This window comes from Aotus nancymaae, unplaced genomic scaffold (genome assembly GCF_030222135.1).
Source record: "Aotus nancymaae isolate 86718 unplaced genomic scaffold, 86718_ANA_hifiasm-v0.15.2.pri h1tg000016l, whole genome shotgun sequence".
In the NCBI taxonomy this organism is placed as follows: domain Eukaryota; kingdom Metazoa; phylum Chordata; class Mammalia; order Primates; family Aotidae; genus Aotus; species Aotus nancymaae.
In genome coordinates, this window is record NW_026988428.1 from 70,721,211 (window position 1) to 70,742,479 (window position 21,269).

Genomic DNA, 21,269 nt, shown 5'->3' on the forward strand with positions numbered 1-21,269 from the left:
AGGAGGAGAGGGCTGGGCCTCACCCTGGTTGAGTAAACCAGGCTCCAAGTGCTGGAATACACCTGTTGAGAGGATAGAGGCCATGCATACACAGGTGCAGCCATCCTGGTACAAAAGCACGTGCACCCATCTCTCCCACGTTCCCCGAACAGAAGTACAAGGATGTGGAGCCCAGTCTGAAGATCGAGGAGGTGGACGGCTTGGAGCTGGTGAGGAAGTTCTCAGAGGACATGGAGACCATGCTGCGGAGAAAAGTCGAGGCCGTCCAGGTACTCCAGGCCTGTGATCTGCAGGGCATTTCTCCCCAGCCTGTGATGCAGGGTGGCAGAGTGACCCTCCCGATGTCATGGCCCTGCATCCTCCCACCCTCGTGACCCTCTCCTATCTTACAAGATGCCACCTTGTACCTCCATTAGGCAAAAGACCCTTACTCCAAGAATCCCTGTAAAAGAGGAAATGATAGGAAGCAAGAGGAGAGGGGAGGGGCTGGAACTGGAGCTCTGCCCTGAGGTGCCAATGCCCAGCACAGCCAGGTCAGCCTGCAGCTTTAAGGGGAACTCTGAGTCACCAGGCCACACTCAGTGATCAGTACAGAGCATGGCACGGAGTGAGCACCTAGGAATTGCTTTGAGAATGGATGGACAGATGAGAAGGAGGGTGGGAGGCGAGCTAGCTGAAGCCAGCAAAGCCAAACTCCCACCCTCCCCTCTCCTCCTTCCATTCTCTCCTCGTTCCTCCCTTCCCCTCATTCAGCCATCAGGACCACCTTCGTGGCTCCCAAGTGCTCTGAGGGCCACCTGGGTAGCAGAGGTGCTTACAGGTGTGGGCCTCGTGCCCAGGTGACTCCATTACTGAACATCCATGAAGCCGGAGGGGGCCCAGGAGAAACAAAAGGTGTCCCCTTCCCTGGGATGAAGTGTCTGCACTGACGCCTATGGGGACCTGGATGGCATAAACCAGTAGATACAGTGTGATTGGAGAGACACAGTCCCCCGCTCCATCCAACCAAGAATCGGACCATCCAAGACCAGTGCAGTCCCTGAAAAGACTCATAAGACCAGCCAGAAAACAAGGAGAGAGCAGATGGGGTTGGGGGTGGTTGGCTGGGTTGGGAGGTTGAGGCTAGGGCCAAGCAGCAGGGGAAGGAGCAGATAGGGCAGGTGAGCTGCAGCCTCCCCAGTGTGCTGTCTTTCCCCCATCCCCATCACAACCCCTGCTCTGGGAGGAGGCCAGGGTCAGGGTTGCTGGGGCCTTCTTTCCCACGTGTTATAATGCACAGCATTTCTGCAGGCTTAGGGGCAAGGGATCTTAGCATCAGGAACCAATGAGAAGATGCCTGGGGACCCAAGCACCTATCCCTGGTCCCTGAATCACACACCACAGCAGGAAGGCACGAGCCTCACACACAGCCTGGCACCCGCAGTAACACCTGCCTCCTTCAGTCAGTGAGCGCTGTGTACACAGCCTCCCTGGGTCGAACACAGAGAGTGGGGTATGAGACTCGCCCGACCCGGGTGGGCGTCGGTCCTTGCGTCACTAGAGTAGCAAGCAGTCCCGGGACACCCTGAGAGGCTGGGGCTCCAGGCTCTCTGTGCCCTTCCACAGCCTCAGACACCAAAGAAGCGCTGCTCTGCAGACTTCCTGTGAGCACTGGTCCCTGCCCCTGCTGTGGGTGGGATCTGTGGGGGCTGCAGACCCTCTATAAGGGTGCGCATGGGAACTTACCTGCAAAGCAGCCCTGAAATTAGTTTTTCCCTGTGGAATTTCTTTATCCTAGGATCTGTAGGCTGGGAGTGAGGAGGCAGGGATTATCCTACCCAGTTTACAGCTGTGTAACCAGAGGACCAGGGAGGCTTAGTGGCTTGGCCCTGGCAATGCCAGAACAGGAGCTTGGGTCCTCTGAGTCCCAAAGCACTTCCCCCACCTGACTCGGTGTTGCTGGCCTGTTCTTTAAAAAAGATTTGTATTGCAGTAAAATTTATGTAACATAAAATTGACCATTTTAAAGTGTACAATTTAGTGGCATGAAGTACATCCACAATGTTGTACAACCATCTCCATCATCTAGTTCCAAACTTTTTCATCACCCCAAACAGAATCCAGATATCCCCCTCCTCTTAGCTCTGCAACCACTAATCTGCTTTCTGTCCATGGATTTGCCTAGCGCAGGTATTTCACGTAAATGAAATTATACAATATGTGACCGTTTGTACCTGATTTATTTCACTTAGCGTAATGTCTCCAGGGTTCATCTATGTTGTTCTGTGCACCAGCACTTCATTCCTTTTTAGGGCTGCATAATATTCCATTGTATGCATAGCCTATATTTTGTTTATTAGTTCATCAAATGACAGACATTTGAGTTGTTTCTACCTTTTGGCTTTGAATACACACACACAAACACACACACACACACACACACACACGTACATTTTAGTAGACTTTATTTTTTAGAGCTGTTCTAGGTTCATAGCAAAATTTAGCAGAAAGTACAGTTTTCATACATCCCTTGTTGCCACAGCCTCCCCCACTATCAACATCCTGCGTCAGAGAGGTAGATGGGTTATAATCCATGAATCGCCATTATTCCAAAGTCCATAGTGCACATTAGGGTTCACTCTCATACATTCTGTGGGTTTTGAAACACGTGCAATGACGTGCATTCACTATTACAGTATCAGACAAAAGCATTGCACTGCCCTAAAAATCCCCAACCACTGGCAGCAACTTATCTTCTCCATCTCCCCAGTCATGCCTTTTCCAGATTGCCGCGTCGTTGGGATCACACGGTGCATGGCCTCTTCCAAAGGGCTGCTTTCACTCAGCCATATGCATGGCCTTTTGGCTGTTGTGCGTAGCGTGGCTGTGAACATTCATGCCTAAGTTCTTGTTTGCGTCCCTGTTTTCAATTCTTCTGGGCATACACCCAGGAGTGGAATTGCTGGTCACGAGGTGACTGTTTCACTTGCTGAAAACCCACTGGGCTCCTTTTACCCATTCTCCCTACCTCTGTGTTCCCATCCCTCAGAATCTGGTGGAGGCTGCCGAGGAGGCCGATCTGAACCATGAATTCAACGAATCTCTGGTGGTGAGTCCCACTCCTGGCACTGGTGACGGAGGGCCAGGATCACCTGAGTACCAGATATGGGGGTGGCAGTGTAGGGTGGCAATCCACTCATTCCATAGACATTTACTGCTCACCCCCCACAGGCACAGCAGTGTGTTAGCCTCTGGAGCAGGACTTGTTCTTGACCTCAAGAAGTTCAGTCAAATAACTCCAGTATAAGGCACATCACAAGTCCCTACAAATGGGTGGGTGGAACCTCAGGAGAATGCAGCCTGGAGAAGGGGAGGGCGGCCCCAAAACCCCTGCAGACAGGGCCACCTGGGGATGCGCTGAGGGACTCAGGGGGATTTAGGAAAGCAGGGCATGGAAATGGCGCCTCTAGTCACAGCGGAAAGAAGACACAGAAATAGGAAAACCCAAGGTTGGTTGAATAAACAGTGGGCCCTGGGCCCTGTGTATCCAGAGGCTGGTGATGCAGACAGAGGCCTTGGACAGTTAGCTGAGGGGGTGGGGGCAGCCTCGGGTGCCAGTGTAGGGATCTGGCCTTTCCCAGCAGGGAAAGGCAGATGCAGAGGGTTTGAGCAGGGCGGGGGCGAGGCTGGGAGTGTGTGGAAGGCCAGCGCGGGCGCAGCGGCGTGAGGAGGAGCTGGGTGTGGGGTGCAGGAACCTGGCGTGGGGGTGGGCATCGGGTGTCTGCGAGGCAGTCCTGGGGGGTGTTCAGCTGTGGAGGAAATGGGCCCGGGCTCCACAGGAGGCAATCCTAGCACACCCTCAACATGGTGTTAGAGAGACCGAGGGCAGCTGCGGCTCCTCCCCACGGGACTCGGAACCTGGGCCCTGTCTGAGGCCAAGGCTGCAGGCCCCAAGACCCTGCAGGCACCATCCTGGGGCTCTGGGACCTTCCTGGCCCGCGAGAAGTGGAGGGGGTTGATGGGCTCCTTGTCTGTATGTGTCCTTGACTCCGCGGCTGCGTGTCTCTGCTCCGCCTCGGCCGTGTCCACACATGCTGCACCAAGTGGGGGACCGAGGCGGCGGTCAGGACAACTGTCATCAAACGCCGGTCTCATGCCCCTCGCGCCGGCCTCCTGGATATTCTTGTCCCGAATTGCCCTGACCATTGCCCAGCGCACCACTGCAGGTGCTCGTGTAGACACTGATGGCCGCCTGGCCCCGGCCCTCGCGTCCTCTCACCTGCGCGGTTTCTCGTCCTCTCTCTCCGCGTGTCCCCGTGCTCCGGACGTCTCTGTGGGCCTCACTCGTCCACCGCAGTTCGACTACTACAACTCGGTCCTGATCAACGAGAGGGATGCGAACGGAAACTTCGTGGAGCTGGGCGCCGAGTTCCTCCTGGAGTCCAACGCGCACTTCAGCAACCTGCCGGTGAACACCTCCATCAGCAGCGTGCAGCTGCCCACCAACGTGTACAACAAAGGTAGCCGGCGCGCTCAGCTCAGGCACACTCACCAGGCAAGCCCATCCGCCACACTCACCAGGCACGCTCATCAGGCACGCCCACCCAGCACACGCCCAGGCACAGACACACACCAGGTACACTCATCAGGCATGCCCACCCGGCACAACCACTAGGCACACCCACCAGGCACTCCCACCCCGTACACCCACTAGGCACAGACACACCCACCGGCACACTCATCAGGTACACTCATCAGGCACGCCCACCCAGCACACTCACCAGGCATCCTCACCAGGCACACCCAACAGGCACACCCAACAAGCACACTAGGCATGCTCACCAGGCACAATCACCAGGCATGCCCACCAGGCCCAATCATGAGGCACGCCCACCAGGCACACTCACCAGGCCCAATCACGAGGCACACCCACCAGGCACATTCACCAGGCACACCCACCATTTTCCTGAGAAGCCCTGCAGGATCATCATCTTCTAAAATCTCACACTTCAGACCCCGATATTTTAAATGGAGTCTACATGTCTGAAGCCTTGAATGCTGTCTTTGTGGAGAACTTCCAGAGAGATCCTACGTTGACCTGGCAATATTTTGGCAGTGCGACTGGATTCTTCAGGATCTATCCAGGTAAGGACATGGAGTGGCATCTCCATGACCTTCTGGGATTCTTCTTCAGAAATAGGGCAATAGGGGCATTGAATATGGGTCCTGGTACTCAGGTCCCCATTGAATGGGGCTGGTCCTCCTATCCCTAAGCATCTCCAGCCCATGTTTTAGCCCTTCTCACTGCATGATATGCACATATAAAGGGCTGTGGAATGGATGAATGAATGAACGAAACCATCAAACACCATGAAACCAGTCAATGAATGCCCACATGAAGCGCCTGTCCCATGAAAAGTACTTTGGGAGATACAGAGAAGGATGAAACAATTCTTTACCTTAAGGACTTTACGTCCCAATTAGAAAAATGAGGCACACTTGCCCAGAGTATTCAGCGGCAATTCAGAAAATGGCACAGGCCACTCTGTGGCTAGTGGCCAACTTAATTAAGTCCATCAATAAAAATAGAAAACACAAAGCACAAAGTTTCTGAGAGTTCTACCTCTTTTTGGTTCTCATTTAAAATAAGTCAGCTATTTGGGGTTTCTTGAGGTTCCATATAAATTTTAGAATGAGTTTCTCTTGCTTGTTGAGATTTTGATAGACCACCTTGGGCAGTACTGACATCTTAACAATATTAAGTATTCCAGTCCATGAATAGGGAATGTTTCCATTATTTCTGTCCTTAATTTCTTTCAGTAATGTTTTTTAGTTTTCATTGTACAAGACTTTCACCTCCTTGGTTAATTCCTAAGTATTTTATTCTTTTTGATGTTATCGTAAATAGGATTTTTTAAAAAAAATTCTCAGATTTTTCATTGTTAATGTGTAGAAATGCAACTAATTTTGTGTGTTGAGTTTGTCTCCTGATACTTTGCTGAATTTATTTATTAGATCTAAAAATTTCTTGTGGAATATTTAGGGCATTCTACATATAAGATCATCTGTGAATAGAGATAATTTTACTTCTTTCTTTCTAGTTTGAATGCCATTTATTTCTTTTTTATGCCTAATCACTCTGGCTAAAACTTCCAATACTATGTTGAGTAGAAGTGGCAAAAGTGGACATCCTGGTCTTGTTTCTGATAATAGAGGAAAAGCTAGTCTTTCACCATAGAGTATGATGTTTGGGATATAGTTTTCCATATATGATTTTTATATCAATTTCATTCTATTGCTAGTTTTTTTAGTGTTTTTGTCATGAAAGGATGTTGAATTTTGTGAAATGTTTTTTATGCATCCATTGGAATGCCCATGGAATTTTTTCCCTTCATTATTTTAATGTGTATATTATTACACTGATCAATTTTTATATGTTGAACCATCCTTGCATTCCAGGAATAAGTCCTATTTGGTTATGGTGTGTAATCCTTTTAATATGCTCTGAAGTTTTGCTTGCTAGCTTTATGTTTTTATCCATTCTGCCAATCTCTGTGTTTTGACTGAAAAGTTTAATCCATTTAAATTTAAAGTAATTACTACTGAGGGAATTATTTCTGTCATTTTGCTGTTTGTTTTCTATATGCCTTAAGCTTTTTCCCCTCATTTTCTGCATTACTGTCTTCTTTTGTGTTTAGTTGATTTTTTATAGGAAAATGCTTAAATTTCTTTCTCGTTTCTTCTTATATGTATTCTATAGTTATTTTATTTCTGGTAACCAGAGGGATTACATTTAATATCTTAAAATTATAACATTCTAATGTGGATTTATACCAGCTTAACTTCAATAACTTACAAAAACTCGGCTGCTTTACAACTCCTTATCTACCCTTTTTGATTGTTGATAAAATTCCTTCTTTATACATTGTGTGCCCAAAACCCAAACTAATAATTCTTGCTTTTTAATTTTTAATTTTTGTGGGTATATAGTATGTGTATATAATTATGGGGCATATGAAATATTCATACAATATGTAATAATCACATCAGGGCAAATGGGGATCCACTGCCTCAAGCATTTATCCTTTGTGTTACAAACGATCCAATTATACTCTTTTAGTTATTTTTAAATGTACAATTAAATTATTACTAACTATAGTTACCCTGTTGTGCTATCAAAAAGAAGATCTTATCCATTCTTTCTATTTTTTTGTACCCATTAACCATCCCACTTCTCCCCAACCCCATTACTACTCTTCCCAGCCTCTGGTAGCTATTATTCTAATTTTTATCTCCATGGGTTCAATTGTTTCAATTTTTAGTTCCCACAAATAAGTGAGATGTGAAGCTTGTCTTTCTGTGCCTTATTTCACTTAACATAGTTACCTCTGATTCCACTCATGTTGTTGCAAATGACAGAATCTCATTCTCTTTATGGCTGAATAGTACTCCATTGGGTACATGTACTACATTTACTTCTATCCATTCATCTAATGTTGATGGACATTTAGATTGTTTACAAATCTTGGCTATTGTGAATAGTGCCGCAATAAATATGGGAATGCAGATAGCTCTTCAATATGCTGATTTTCTTTGTTTTTGGTAGATACCTAGCTGTGGGATGGCCAGATCATATGGTAGCTCTATTTCTAGTTTTTTGAGGAACCTCAAAACTGTTCTCCATAGTGGTTGTACTAATTTACATTCTCACCAACAGTGTATGAGTGTGTGTGTCTCTCCACATCCTTGCCAGCATTTGTAATTACCTGTCTTGGTCAGGAGTGGTGATTCATGCCTAATCCCAGCACTTTGGGAGGCTGAGATGGGTGGATCACCTGAGGTCAGGAGTACAAGACCAGCCTGGCCAACATGGTGAAACCCCATCTCTACTAAAAATACAGAAAAAAAAAATTAGCGAAGTGTGGTGGTGGATGTCTGTAATCCCAGTTACTTGGGAGGCTAAGGCAGGAGAATCGCTTGAACTCAGGAGGCAGAGGTTGCAGTGAGGTGAGATCACGCCATTGCATTCCAGCCTGGGTGACAAGAGCAAAACTCCATCTAAACAAACAAACAAACAAAAAACAGATTATTAGATTTTTTTTTCCCCAGAGAGTTTGAACTTTTTATATATTCTGGTTATTAATCACTTGTCAGATGGATAGGAGTTTGCAAATATTTTCTCCCATTCTGTGCATTGATTGTTTCTTTTGCTGTGCAGAAGCTTTTTAACTTTTTTATCAGTTTTTGCTTTGGTTGCATTTGCTTGTGGGGTATTACTCAGGAAATCCTTGCCCAGTTCAATGTCCTGGAGAGTTTCCTCAATGTTTTCTTTCAGTAGTTTTATAGTTTCAGGTCTTAGATTTAAGTATTTAATTCATTTTGATTTGATTTTGGTATATAGTGAGAGATAGGAGTCTAGTTTCATTCTTCTGCATATGAATATCCAATTTCCCCAGCACCATTTATTGAAGACTGTCCTCTCTCCAATGTATACATTTGGCACCTTTGTAAAAAAAAAATGAGTTCACTGTAGATGTATGGATTTATTTCTGTGTTCTCTCTTCTGTTCCATTGGCCTATATGTCTGTTTTTATGCCAGTGCCATGCTGTTTTGGTTACTATAGCTCTGTAGCATAATTTGAAGTCAGGTAATGTTAATCTCCAGTCTTGTTCGTTTTGCTCAGGATAGCTTTGGCTATTCTGGATCTTTTTTGGTTCCATATACATTTTTGAATTGTTTTTTCTATATCTGTGAAGAATGTCATTGGTATTTTGATAGGGATTGCATTGAATATGTAGATTGCTTTGGGTAGCATGGACATTTTAACTATACTAATTCTTCCAATCCATGAACATGGAATATCTTTCCATTTTTTTGTGTCCTTTTCAATTCCTTGCATCAATATTTTATAGTTTTCATTGTAGAGATCTTTCACTTTTTTTGGTTAATTTCCAGGTATTTTATTTTATTTGTAAATGGGATTATTTTCTTGATTTCCTTTTCAGATTGTTTGCCATTGGCGTATAGAAATGCAACTGATTTTTGTTTGTGGACTTTGTCTTCTGCAACTTTACTGAGTTTGTTTATCAGTTACAATGGTTTTTTGGTAGAGTCTTTAGGTTTTTCCAAATATAAGATTGTATTATCTGCAAACAAGGATAAATTGACTTCTTTCTTTCGAATTTGGAGTCCCTTGATTTTTTTTCTCTTGGCTGATTGCTCTGGGTGGAACTTTCAGTACTATGTTGAGTAATGGTGGTGAAAGTGGGCATCCTTGTCTTGTTCCAGATCTTAGAGGAAAGGCTTTCAGTCTTTCCTCAATCAGTATGATACTAGCTGTGGGTCTGTTGTATATGATTTTTATTATGTTGAGGTATATTTCTTGTATACCCAGCTTTTTAGGGTTCTTACCATGAAGAGATGTTGAATTTTATCAAATGCTTATTCAGCATTAATTGAGTTGATCATATGGTTTTTGCCCTTTCTGTTGGTAAAATGTATCATACTGACTGATTTGCATTTGTTGAATCATCTTTGCATGGAATAAATCCCTCTTAGTCATGATGAATGATCTTTTCAATGTATTGTTGTATTCAGTTTGCTAGTGTTTTTGCTGAGGATTTTTGCATCAATGTTCTTCAGGGATATTGGCCTGTAGGTTTTTTCTTTGTTTGAGTTTGTTTTGATTTGTCTTTGCTGGGTTTCAGTATCAGGATAATGCTGGCCTTGTATACTGAGTTTGGAAGCATATCCTCCTCCTCTATTTTTCATAATAGTTTGAGTAGGATTGGTATCAGTTCTATTTTAAATTTTTGGTAAAATTCAACAATTCTGAAGCCATCAGGTCCCAGCCTTTTCTTTGCTGATAATTTAATGGCTTTAATAGCATTATTTGTTATTGATCTGTTCAGGTTTGGATTTCTCCATGGATTTGTCCCACTGCTTTTTAACTTTCTGTGAACGATGTTTTGAAAAGTTGTAGTTTTTATTTTTGATTGGCTCATCTTTTTGTTTTTCCACTTAAGATATTAGTAGTTTACATGCCACAGTTACAGTTTTACAGTATTCTGTGTTTTTCTGTGTAGTTATGATTACCATTGAGTTTTATACCTTCAGATGATTTCTTATTGCTCATTAACGTCATTTTCTTTCAGATTAAAGAATTCCCTTTAGCATTTCTTGTAGGACCGGTCTGGCGTTGATGAAATCCCTCAGCTTCTGTTCGTCTGGGAAAGTCTTTATTTCTCCTTCATGTTTGAAGGACATTTTTCTTGGATATACTACTCTAGGGTAAAAGTTTTTTATCCTTCAGCCCTTTAAATATGTCATGCCACTCTCTCCTGGCCTGTAAGGTTTCCACTGAAAAGTCTGCTGTCAAACATATTGGAGCTCCACTGTATGTTATTTATTTCTTTTCTCCTGATGCTTTTAGTATCCTTTCTTTATCCTTGACCTTTGGGAGTTCAATTATTAAATGCCTTGAAGTAGTCAACTTTGGGTTAAATCTGCTTGGTGTTCTATCTGCTTGGTAACCTTCTTGTGCTTGAATATTGATATATTTTTCTGGAGTTGGGAAATTCTCTGTTATTATTCCTTTGAATAAACTTTCTACCCCAATCTCTCTCTCTCTCTCTACCTCCTCTTTAAGGCCAATAATTCTTAGATTTGCTCTTTTGAGGCTAATTTCTAAACCTTGCAGACATGCTACATTTTTTTAAATTCTTTTTTTCTTTTTGTCTTCTCTGACTGCGTGTTTTCAAATAACCTGTCTTCAAGCTCACTAATTCTTTCTTCTGCTTGATCAATTCTGCTGTTAAGAGACTCTGATGCATTCTTCAGTATATCAGTCACATTTCTCTCACTCTCTCTCTCTTTTTTTTTTTGAGACAGAGTCTGGCTTTGCTACCCAGGCTGGAGTGCATTGGTGTGATCTCAGTTCACTGCAACCTCTGCCTCCTGGTTCAAACGATTATCCTGCCTTAGCCTCCCAAGTAAGTAACTGGGACTTCAGGTGCATGCCACCACGCCTGGCTACTTTTTATATTTTTTTAGTGGAGACGGATTTTCATCATGTTGGCCAGGCTGGTCTCGAACTCCTGACCTCAAGTGATCTGCCCACCTCAGCCTCTCAAAGTGCTGGGATCACAGGTGTGAGCCACAGCACCCCGCCTCAGTTGCATTTTTCAACTCAAAAATTCTGCTTCATTCTTTTCAATTATCTCAATTTCTTTCTTAAATTTATCTGATAGGATTTGGAATTCCTTCTTTGTATTACCTTGAATTTATTTGCATTTTCTCAAAACATCGATTTTTAATTTTCTGTCTGAAAAGTCACCTCTCTCTCTCTCTCTCTCTCTCTCTCTCTCTCTCATTGCTCTCTGGTGGCTTATTTAATTTTTTTGGTGAGATCATGTTTTCCTGGATGGTCTTGATGCTTGTAGATGCTCTTCAGTGTCTGGGCATCGGAGAGTTAGGTATTTATTATAGTCTTCACCGTTTAGGCTGTGAAGAACGAATGTTTCTATCCATTCTTCTTGGGGAGGCTTTCTAGGTATTCAAAAGGACTTGAGTGTTGTGATCTAAGTTTTCGGTCACTGCAGCCATATCTGCATTAGAGAATACCTCAAGCTCAGTAGCACTGTGGTTCTTGTAGACTCATAGAGGTACCATTTTGGTGTTCTTGGATAAGATCTGAAAGAATTCTCTCCATTATCAGGCAGAGCTGCCTGGAGCTGGAGGAAGGGTGATGCAAGCACCCCTGTATCCATCATCTCTGGGACTATGCTGGTTCAGACCTGAAATCAGTGCAGCACTGGGGTCTCTCCCAAGGCCCACTGTAACCACTACCTGGCTACCGCCTATGTTCACTCAAGGCCCTAAGGCTCTATGATCAACAGGTGGTGAGGCAGTCAGGCTTATGTCCTTCCCTTCAGGGCAGCAAGGTCCCCAGGTCCTGGGCAGGCCCAGAGATGCAGTCCAGGAGCCAGGTCCTGGAGTCATAAACGTTAGAAATCTACCTGGTGCTCTATTCTAGTCCAGCTGAGCTGGTACTCAAACCACAAGACAAAGTCTCTCCCACTTTTCCCTCCCCTTTCCCCAGGTAGAAGAGTCACTCCTCATGTCCACCGCCACTACAGGCCCACAGGAAGTACTGCCAGGCTGCTGCCAATGTTCACTTAAGGTCCACGGGCTCTTCAGTCAGCTTGTGGGACTCACCCTTCAAGGCAGTGGACTCCCCTGTGGCCCAGGATAGGTCCAGAAGTGCTGCCCAAGAACCAGGGCCTGGAATCAGGGACTCTAACAGCCCACTTTATCCTCTACCCCTGCTGTGGTCAAGCTGATGCCTAAGCTGCAAGACAAAGTCCTCTTTACTCTTCCCTCTGCTTTTCTCAAGCAGAAGGAGTCTCTCCTCATAGCCACCACAGCTCTGAATGTGCTGGGTCACACCTGAAGCCAGCATGTCTCAGAGTCTAATTCAAGGCCCACAGTGTGTACCAACTGATTACCACTGCTGATTATTCAAGGTTCAAGGGCTCTTTAGTTAGCCAGTGATGAATCTTGCCAAGGACTGATTCTTCCCTTCAATGCAGCATGTTCCCTTGTAGACCAGAGTGTGTCTAGAAATGTCATCCAGGAGCTAGGGCCTGGAATGGGGGCCTCAGGACTCTGCCCAGTGATCTATCCTACTGTGGCTGAGATGGTATCCATGTTGCAAGACAAAGTCTTCTTTACCTTCTCATTTTCTCAAGTGGAAGGAAGGGTCTCTTCCATGCTATGCTGCCTGGGGTTAGGGATGGAGTAACACAAACACTCCCTTGGCTGCCCCAGCTGATAATTCACTAGGTTGTGTGTCCCCCAAGTCCACTGGCTCCAAGCCCAGCAGAGAACTAGAACTTGCCTGGGAGTTACAGTCCTTTTGGCCTAGATTGCCTTTCAAGTTTATTTAGGACCCCAGGGCACTTTTAGCCCATGATGGTGAGGTTTGCTGGGATGGGCGATTCCTATCTAGTTAGGTCTTGTCTAAACGCTCCTTCTGTGGACACCATCTGAGTTCTGCCTGATGTTGGCAGCACTGAGTTCTAATGCAAAGTCCCACAATCACTCCATCTTCCCTCTCCCAAGTACATAGATTCTCTCTCTGTGCCATGTGGCCACTAAGGGGGGTTTGGCATAGGTGGCATCAGCAATTCAAGAATACTTTGTATAATCTCTTCAATGCCTCTTTCAGTGATATGAAGTTAAAATCAGGTACTGTTTTGCTTATTTGATTTTTGCTACTTATGAAGATTTGTGTGGGTGTGTGTGTACATTGTTGTTAAAGCTGGTGTTTCTTTGGGGAAGATGATTGGTGGGGGCTTCTATTCAGCCATCTTGCTCTCCCTACTTGTCTTAATAATTCTTTTGAATGTATTAGTGTCTTAAATTATGCAGAAAACAAAATTTTGTGTTACAATAATACTAGGTTTCAGATTAATACTGGCTTTGTAAAATGTATTAGTCTCTTAAGTCATGCAGTAACAAGCAGTAGAGTTAAAATCAGTGTTACAATAATACTAGCTTTTATAATTGCCCATGTATTTTCCTTTATGAAAAGACCTTTAAATATGGCTTCACGTTACTGTCTAGTGTCCTTTCATTTCACCCTGCAGAACTCCCTTGAGCATTTCTTACAGGGCAGGTCTACTAGCAGTCAACTTTTTCCGCGTTTAAAAATCTACGAATGTCTTAATTTCTCTCTCACTTTTGAAGGATAGTTTTGCCAGATAGAGGATTCTTGGTTGATGAGTTTTTTAAATTCCCTTTTAGAATTTTGAATATATCAACCCAACTCTGGCCTGCAAAATTTCTGATGAGAAATCTACTGATTATTTTATAGTCCCTTGTATATGATAAGTCCATTCTCAGGTGCTACTTTTAATGCTCCCTCTTTATTTTTTCCTTTTGAACTTTTGATTGTGATGTGTCTCAGTGTGGATCTCTTTGAGTTGATTTTACTTAGAGTTCATTGAGCTTCTTGGATATTTATATTCATGTCCTTCATCAAATTTGGGGAGTTTTCAGTCATTATTTCTTCAAATACTCTCTCATTATTTCTTCAAAATTTCTGTCACTCTTCTCCTTCTGAGACTCTCTCTCACAATGCGTATGTTGGTCAGCTTGATGGTTTCCTATAGTTTTCTTAGACTCTGTTCACTTTTCTTTAAGCTTTTTTCTTTCTGTCCCTTGAACTCAATAATTTCCATTGTTCTATCTTCAATTTCACTGATTCTCTCTTCTGCCTTCTCAAATATGCCTTTGAATCCTTCTGGTGGATTTTAAAGTTTCAGTTACTAGATTTTCAGCTCCAGAATAATTTTACATTTCTTTTTAGGTTTCTCATCTCTTTACTGACATTTTTATTTCATTCATATATTGTTTCTTGACATTTTCCACATCTTCCTTTAGTTCTTTAAACGTCTTGAAGACAGTTATTGTAAAGTCTTTGCTTGGTAGATCTACCATCAAGTATTTTTCAGAGATAATTTCTGTTGGTTTATTTTTTCCCTCTGAATGGGTCACCCTTTCCTTTTTTGTATGCCTTGTACTTTTTTGCTAAAAAGTGGACATTTGAATTTACATTTGAACTGGACATTTGTATGGTAGCTCTGGAAATCATACTCTCCTCCTTCTCTAGAGTTTCCTGTTTTGTTTTTGTTTGTTTGGTTGGTTTTTGGTCTCACTCTGTCACCAGGCTGGAGCCAGGCAAGATCTTGGCTCACTGCAACCTCTGCCTCCTGGGTTCAAGCGATTCTCCTACCTCAGCATACCCAGCTAATTTTTTGTATTTTTAGTAGAGATGGGGTTCCGCCATGTTGGCCAGGATGGTCTCAATCTCCTGACCTCATGATCCACCTGCCTTGGCCTCCCAAAGTGCTGGGATTACAGGTGTGAGCCACTGCACCCGGCCCTGTTTTGTTATTTTTTAAAAATTGTTGTAGGCTGCCTCTGTGCTGAGGGTCAGCCTGAGGTGTAAACTTAAGGTCTTCTCAGTTCTTTTCTAAGCCTTATTCTGGATGTGCATGATTACTTTCTAATTTCCCCCATATACAGTTGTTTTCAAATGTCTTAGTTTTTAATGTCTGGCTCACAAAAGAAGTAAATGACGGGGAAAAATTATCACGGGCCCTTTAAATATCCCAAAAGTAACTTCAGTCAGAGGAAGAGGGGTTTGCAACAATGGGAGGAAGTAAAACAACAATGCCAGCCACGTCTTTATTTGCACTTTTGCGATCAGAAGCTGCAATCACCAATCAGAGCACAGAACCTCAATACTTGGAGGACAGGATTCTTTTTGCTCACCCTGGCTCCTGCAAGCTGCGCAAACTGCTCCAAGAGCACATGCACACCAGCCCAGCACAGGGCTTGGGCATGGGTAGCTGCTACTGTGCTAAAAGCTGAAATAAACAGAAATTGACTGCAATTTACCATCCAAGACTTCCCCTGGAAGTTGAAAATCTTTCACAGACTGCAGAGTTCCAAAATAGTTACATCAGACAGATTCTACCAGTACAGTTGTTGTCCAGGTGGGGATATAGATTCCTGGTGCTTCCTACTCCACCATCTTCCCAGAATCTGCTCTCTGCTTTGTTTTTGTTGTTTGCTGTTGTTGTTGTTGAGATTTATAAAACTGGTTTAGTGTATAGACTTTTAGGAACTTGCTTTTCCATTGAACATTGTGCTACCAAGATTCATGGGTCGTCACACATTCTTTGGGATAAATATATCACGGTTTATCCATCCTCTTCATGCCATCTGGGTTTTTTCGTTTTTGTCTTTTACTTTTGTGAACAGTGTTGTTATGAACATTCTTACACATGTCTCCTGAGACTTACTACCAAAGTTTCTCTTAGGTATATACCTAGGAATGGAATGGCTAGGCCCTAGGATATGCAGGCATTCAACTTTGAAAAGAAAATTCCAAATTGTTTTCCAAAATACTCACACCAATTATGTTCCCACAAGCAATGAATAAGAGGTCCCATTGATGCACAATTTCTCTAACTCTGAATGTTGTTAAACTTAAGCTTTTTTTGTTTGCCTGGTGCAGTGACTCACACCTATAATCCCAGCACTTTGGAAGGCCAAGGCAGGAGGATTGCTTGATCCCAGCAATTCAAGACCAGCCTGGGCAACATAGTGAGACCTCATCTCTGCCAAAAAAATTTTTTTAAATGAAAGTTAGCCAGTCGTGGTGGTGTGCACCTGTGGTGCTATGCAAGAGTCTGAGGTGGGAGGATCACTTAAGCCCAAGAGTTTGAGGCTGCAGTGAGCTGTGATCATGCCACTGCACTCCAGTCTGAGTGACAGACCAAGACCCTGTCTCAAAAAAACAATTTTTTGTTAAGAGTTTTTTAGTATAAAATAGTATTTTTTAGTGGTCTAGCATTGCATTTCCCTGCTCACTCATGAAGTTGAGCATTTCTTTATATGTTATTAGCTGTATGTATATCCTCCTTCATGAAATGCATATTGTCTTCTGCCTACTTAACTACTGAATTTTCTAATGTTAACTAATCCTTGCATTTCGATGAGAAACCTGACTTGATTATAGTATCCTTTTATACATTGCCAGATTTGGTTTATTAATATTTTGTTTAGGATTTTTGCATCTGTATTCATAGGTGAAATGGTCCTATAATTTTTCATTCCTTTGCTATCCTTGTCAGGTTTTCAAAATCATACCAGCTTCATGGAATATATTTGGAAGTAGTTCCTCTTTTTCTAGTTTCTGGAAGTATTTGAATAAGATTAGAATGACCTTTTCCTTGAATGCTTGACAGATTTCATCTATAAATTGTGTAGGCCTGATGTTTTCTTATGGGAAGATAAAATTACTGCTTTGATTTGTTAATCACTTGTAATGCTAGTATGGCTTTCTGTTTCTTAAAATTTGAAGTACTTTTATTTAGAATCCATCCATTTTATCTGACTTTTCAAATTTATTTATATGAATCTATTATTATTCTCTTATTATCACCTTTTAAGTCTCTGCTGTATCTGTAATTGTGTCCCCTTTTAATTTATAGTATTATGCATTTTTTTTCTTTTTAATTCCCCATAGATTATTTTGTTAGTCTTGTCAGGAATCATCTTTTGTCTGTGTTGACTGCTCTTTACTGTTTCTCTATTTTCTATTTCATTTATTTAAGCTCTTTCTTACGTTCTCCTTTCCCTTTCTCTGTGTTTATTTTGTTCCTCCTCCTGACTTCTTAAATGAGACACTTAGCTTTAGGTTTCAGCCTGCCTGTATTTCTAAAATAAATGTTAGGTCTCCACTGTGCCACTAGAAGCTCTGTTTTTGCTGCATCTCACAAGTTTTGATTAGTAGCGAGGTTTTTTACACTTTATTTTTATTTGTGGCAAAATATATATGACATAAAATTTACTATCTTACCCATTTTAAGTGCACTTCTTAAAGTATCACTGATAATGAGTGCATTCTCATTGCTGTGCAACAATCACCACCATCGATCTCCAAAACTCTTTTCATCTTGCAAAACTTTATACTTATGAAACAATAACTCTCCATTCCCTCCTCCCCCCAAGCCTCTGGCACCCTCATTCTATGACTATCTCTATGAATTTAACTACTGTATGTACATCACATAAGTAGAAACATACAGGATTTGTCATTTTGTGATTCACTTAGTATAATGCCCTTAAGGTCCATCCATTTTATAGCATATGTCAGAACTTCCTTTTTGAGGCTGAATAATATTTCATTTTGTGTGTATACATATATTTGTACATACACATACATACGCACACGCACACACACACACATACACAGAGTTGTGGGAATGTAAAATGATGCAGCCTCTGTCACAAGAGTTCCAACTTTTCTAAATCTTTGCCAGCTTGTTATTTTCTGGAGTTTTCTTTTTTTTTTTTTTTTTTTCATTTTCTTGGTAGTAGCCATCTTAATGGGTGTGAGGTAGTATCTCATTGCGATTTTGATTTGCATACCCCTAATAATTAATGACTTTGAACATCTTTTCATATGCTTATTGGCCATTTGCTCATCTTTGAGAAATATCTGTTCAAGTTCTTGGCTTTTTTTTTTTTTTTTTTTTGAGACAGAGTCTTGCTCTGTCGCCAGGCACCAGGCTGGAGTGCAATGGCGCGATCTCGGCTCACTGCAACCTCCACCTCCCGGGTTCAAGCAATTCTCCTGCCTCAGCCTCCTGAGTAGCTGGGATTACAGGCGCACACCACCATGCCCAGCTAATTTTTGTATTTTTAGTAGAGATGGGGTTTCACCATGTTGGCCAGGATGGTCTCGATCTCTTGACCTAGTGATCCGTCCACTTCAGCCTCCCAAAGTTCTGGAATTACAGTCGTGAGCCACCACGCCCAGCTAATTGTTGTATTTTTAGTAGAGACGGGGTTTCACCATGTTGGCCAGGATGGTCTCGATCTCTTGACCTCGTGATCCGCCCGCCTCGGCCTCCCTCTTTAAATCAAGTCTTGTTGTTGTGTTGTTGCTGCTGCGTCATAGGAGTTCTTTATATATTCTGAATATTAACCTCTTGTTGGGTTTATGATTTACAAATATCTGCTCCCATTTTATGGGTTGCCTTTTCACTCTGTTGATTGTAGCCTTTGATACATACAGGTTTTTTATTTTGACGTCCAATCTATTTTCTTCTTTTGTTGCCTGTAGTTTTGGTATAGCGGTACTGTTTTAATTATCATTTGCTTCTAAGTATTTTGAAATTTCTCTGTGATTTCTTCTTTAATATTTCAGTTATTTAAGAGTGTGTTTTTAAATTTACAAATACGGAAATGTAGGTAAATATTTGTATTTATCTTTTCATTATAAATTTTTAACTCAATTGTTTTGTGGTCCAAGCATGTGGTGCACATAGCGATTACGTGAAATTAATTTAAATGTGTTTTAATGGCCTAGTATGACATCAAGGTTTGTAAGAATTCCATATATGCTTGAGAAGAATATGTGTGCTCTCATTGTTGAATGAAAACTTCTGTACATGCCGTTAGATCAAGCTTGTTAATTGTATTGCTTCAATTTTCTGTATCTTTGCTGATTTTACATTTGCTTGACCCTTATTAACTCCTATGACACTTTTTATTTTAATGTGCCTTTTATCGGATAGTCATAGAGTGACACCAGCATGCTCATAGTGTTCACCTGGTACATACTTTTTCCTGTATCTCTTTATTTTCAAACTTTCTGTCATTTTAGCCGTATCTGTTGAAAATAGTTTATAGCTTTAAAATTTTTATCCAAACTGGCAGTCTCTTTTACTACTTAGCAAGTTAAGCATATTTACATTTATTGTAAACATTGGTATATTTGAATGTGCCATCACCTTATTTTTACAATACCTAATACTTGCACATATTTATGGGAAACGTGATATTTTGTTTGTAGAATGAAGTAGAATGCATAGCAATCACATCAGAGTATTTGGGATGTCCATCACCTTGAGTATTCATCATTACTATGTGTTGGGAACATTTCAAGTCCTCTCTTCTAACTATTGTGACATATACAATACAGTGCTAACTATAGTCATCCTACTCTGCTATCAAATATTAGAGCTCATTCCTTCTAATTGTATGTTTGTGCCCATTAACCTTCCTCTATTTCTTCCTCCTCCACCCACACACATTTCCCAGACTCTGGTATCTATCATTCTATTCTCCACCTCCATAAGATCAACTTTTTTAGCTCCTACATATAAATGATAACATGTAATGCTTGCCTTGAACTCCTGGCCTCAAGTGATCCTCCTGCCTCAGCTTTCCAAAGTGCTTGGATTACAGGCATGAGCCACTGCTCCTGGCCCAATGTTTGTCTTTCTGTGCCTGGCTTGGTTCACTTAACATAATGACCTCCAGTTCATCCGTGTTGCTGCAAATGCCATTTCATTTTTATGGCCAAATAGTATTCCATTGTGTGTATATACCACATCTCCTTTCTTCATCTTTTGATGGACACTTAGGTTGATTTTGCACCTTTGCTATTGTGAATAGTGCTGTGATAAACATGCATGTTCAGGTACACCTTTCATACATAGATTTCTTTTTCTTTGGATACATTCCAGGTAGTGGCATCATATGGTAGTTCTATTTTTAGTTTTTTTGAGAAATCACCATATTGTTTTCCATAGTGGCTATACTAATTGACATTCCCACCAATGGTGTATGAGTTTCTTTTTATCTGAATCCTTGCTAGCATCTGGTGTGTGTGTGTGTGTGTGTGTGTGTGTGTGTGTGTATGTGTGTGTTTATTAATAGCTATTCTAACTGGGGTGAAATGATATATCTTTGTGATATTAATTTGCATTTCCCTCATGATTCATGATATTGAGCATTTTTAATATATCTGTTGGTCATTTGTATGTCTTCTCTTGAGAAATGTCCATTCATGTCCTTTGCCCACATTTTAATGGGATTATTTGTTTTGTTTTTACTGTTGAGTTGTTTGAGTTTCTTAGATAGTCTGGATATTAGTCCCTTGTCAGATGAATAGTTTGCAAATATTTTCTCTCATTCAACAGGTTGTCTCTTCATTGTAGATTGTTTCCTTTGCTGTGCAGAGGCGTTTTAGTTTAATTGAGTCCCATTTGTTTATTTTGTTTTTGTTGCCTGTGCTTTTGAGGTCTTATCCATAAAACTTCTGTAGAGACCAATGTCCTTAAGTATTTCCCCTATATTTTCTTCTAGTAGCTTTATAGTTTTGGGTTTTACATTTAAAAGGTCTTTAACCCATTTTGTGATGATTTTGTAAACCATGAGAGATAAAAATCCAGTTTTATTCTTGTGCATACGGAAATCCAATTTTCCCAGCACCATTTATTGAACAAGTTATTCTTTCCTTGTTGTATGTTCTTGGTGCCTTTGTTGAAAATTAGCTGACTTGAGGCCAGGCATGGTGGCTCACACTTGTAATCGTATCACTTTAGGAAATCAAGGCTGATCACGTGAGGCCATGAGTTTGAGGCCAGCCTGGGCAACATAGTGAGACCCTGATCTATACAAAAAATTTAAAAATTTAGCCAGGTGTGGTGGCACATAGCTATAGTCTTAGCTATTTGGAAGGCTGAGGTGGGAGGATTGCTTGAGCCTAGGCGTTCAAGATTGCAGTGAGCCACAATCATGCCACTGCACTCCAGCCTGGGTGGCAGAGCAAGATCCTGCCTCTAAAAACTAATTAATTAATTTTTTTAAAAAATTAGCTGGCTGTAAATATATGGATTTATTTCTGGGTCCTCTATTCTGT

General features: G+C 41.9%; 1 protein-coding gene across 5 annotated transcripts in view; it reads left to right on the top strand.

The window, feature by feature from the left end:
- CACNA2D4 (calcium voltage-gated channel auxiliary subunit alpha2delta 4) overlaps positions 1-21,269 on the top strand; it is a 130,084-nt gene that overhangs the window by 5,868 nt on the left and 102,947 nt on the right. For all 5 annotated transcript variants that reach the window (XM_021667814.2, XM_021667813.2, XM_021667815.2 and 2 more), the window contains exons 3-6: positions 153-269; positions 3,029-3,088; positions 4,337-4,499; positions 4,993-5,124. In XM_021667814.2, coding sequence (XP_021523489.2) covers positions 153-269; positions 3,029-3,088; positions 4,337-4,499; positions 4,993-5,124 — 472 coding nt within the window. The remainder of the gene's footprint in view (positions 1-152; positions 270-3,028; positions 3,089-4,336; positions 4,500-4,992; positions 5,125-21,269) is intronic.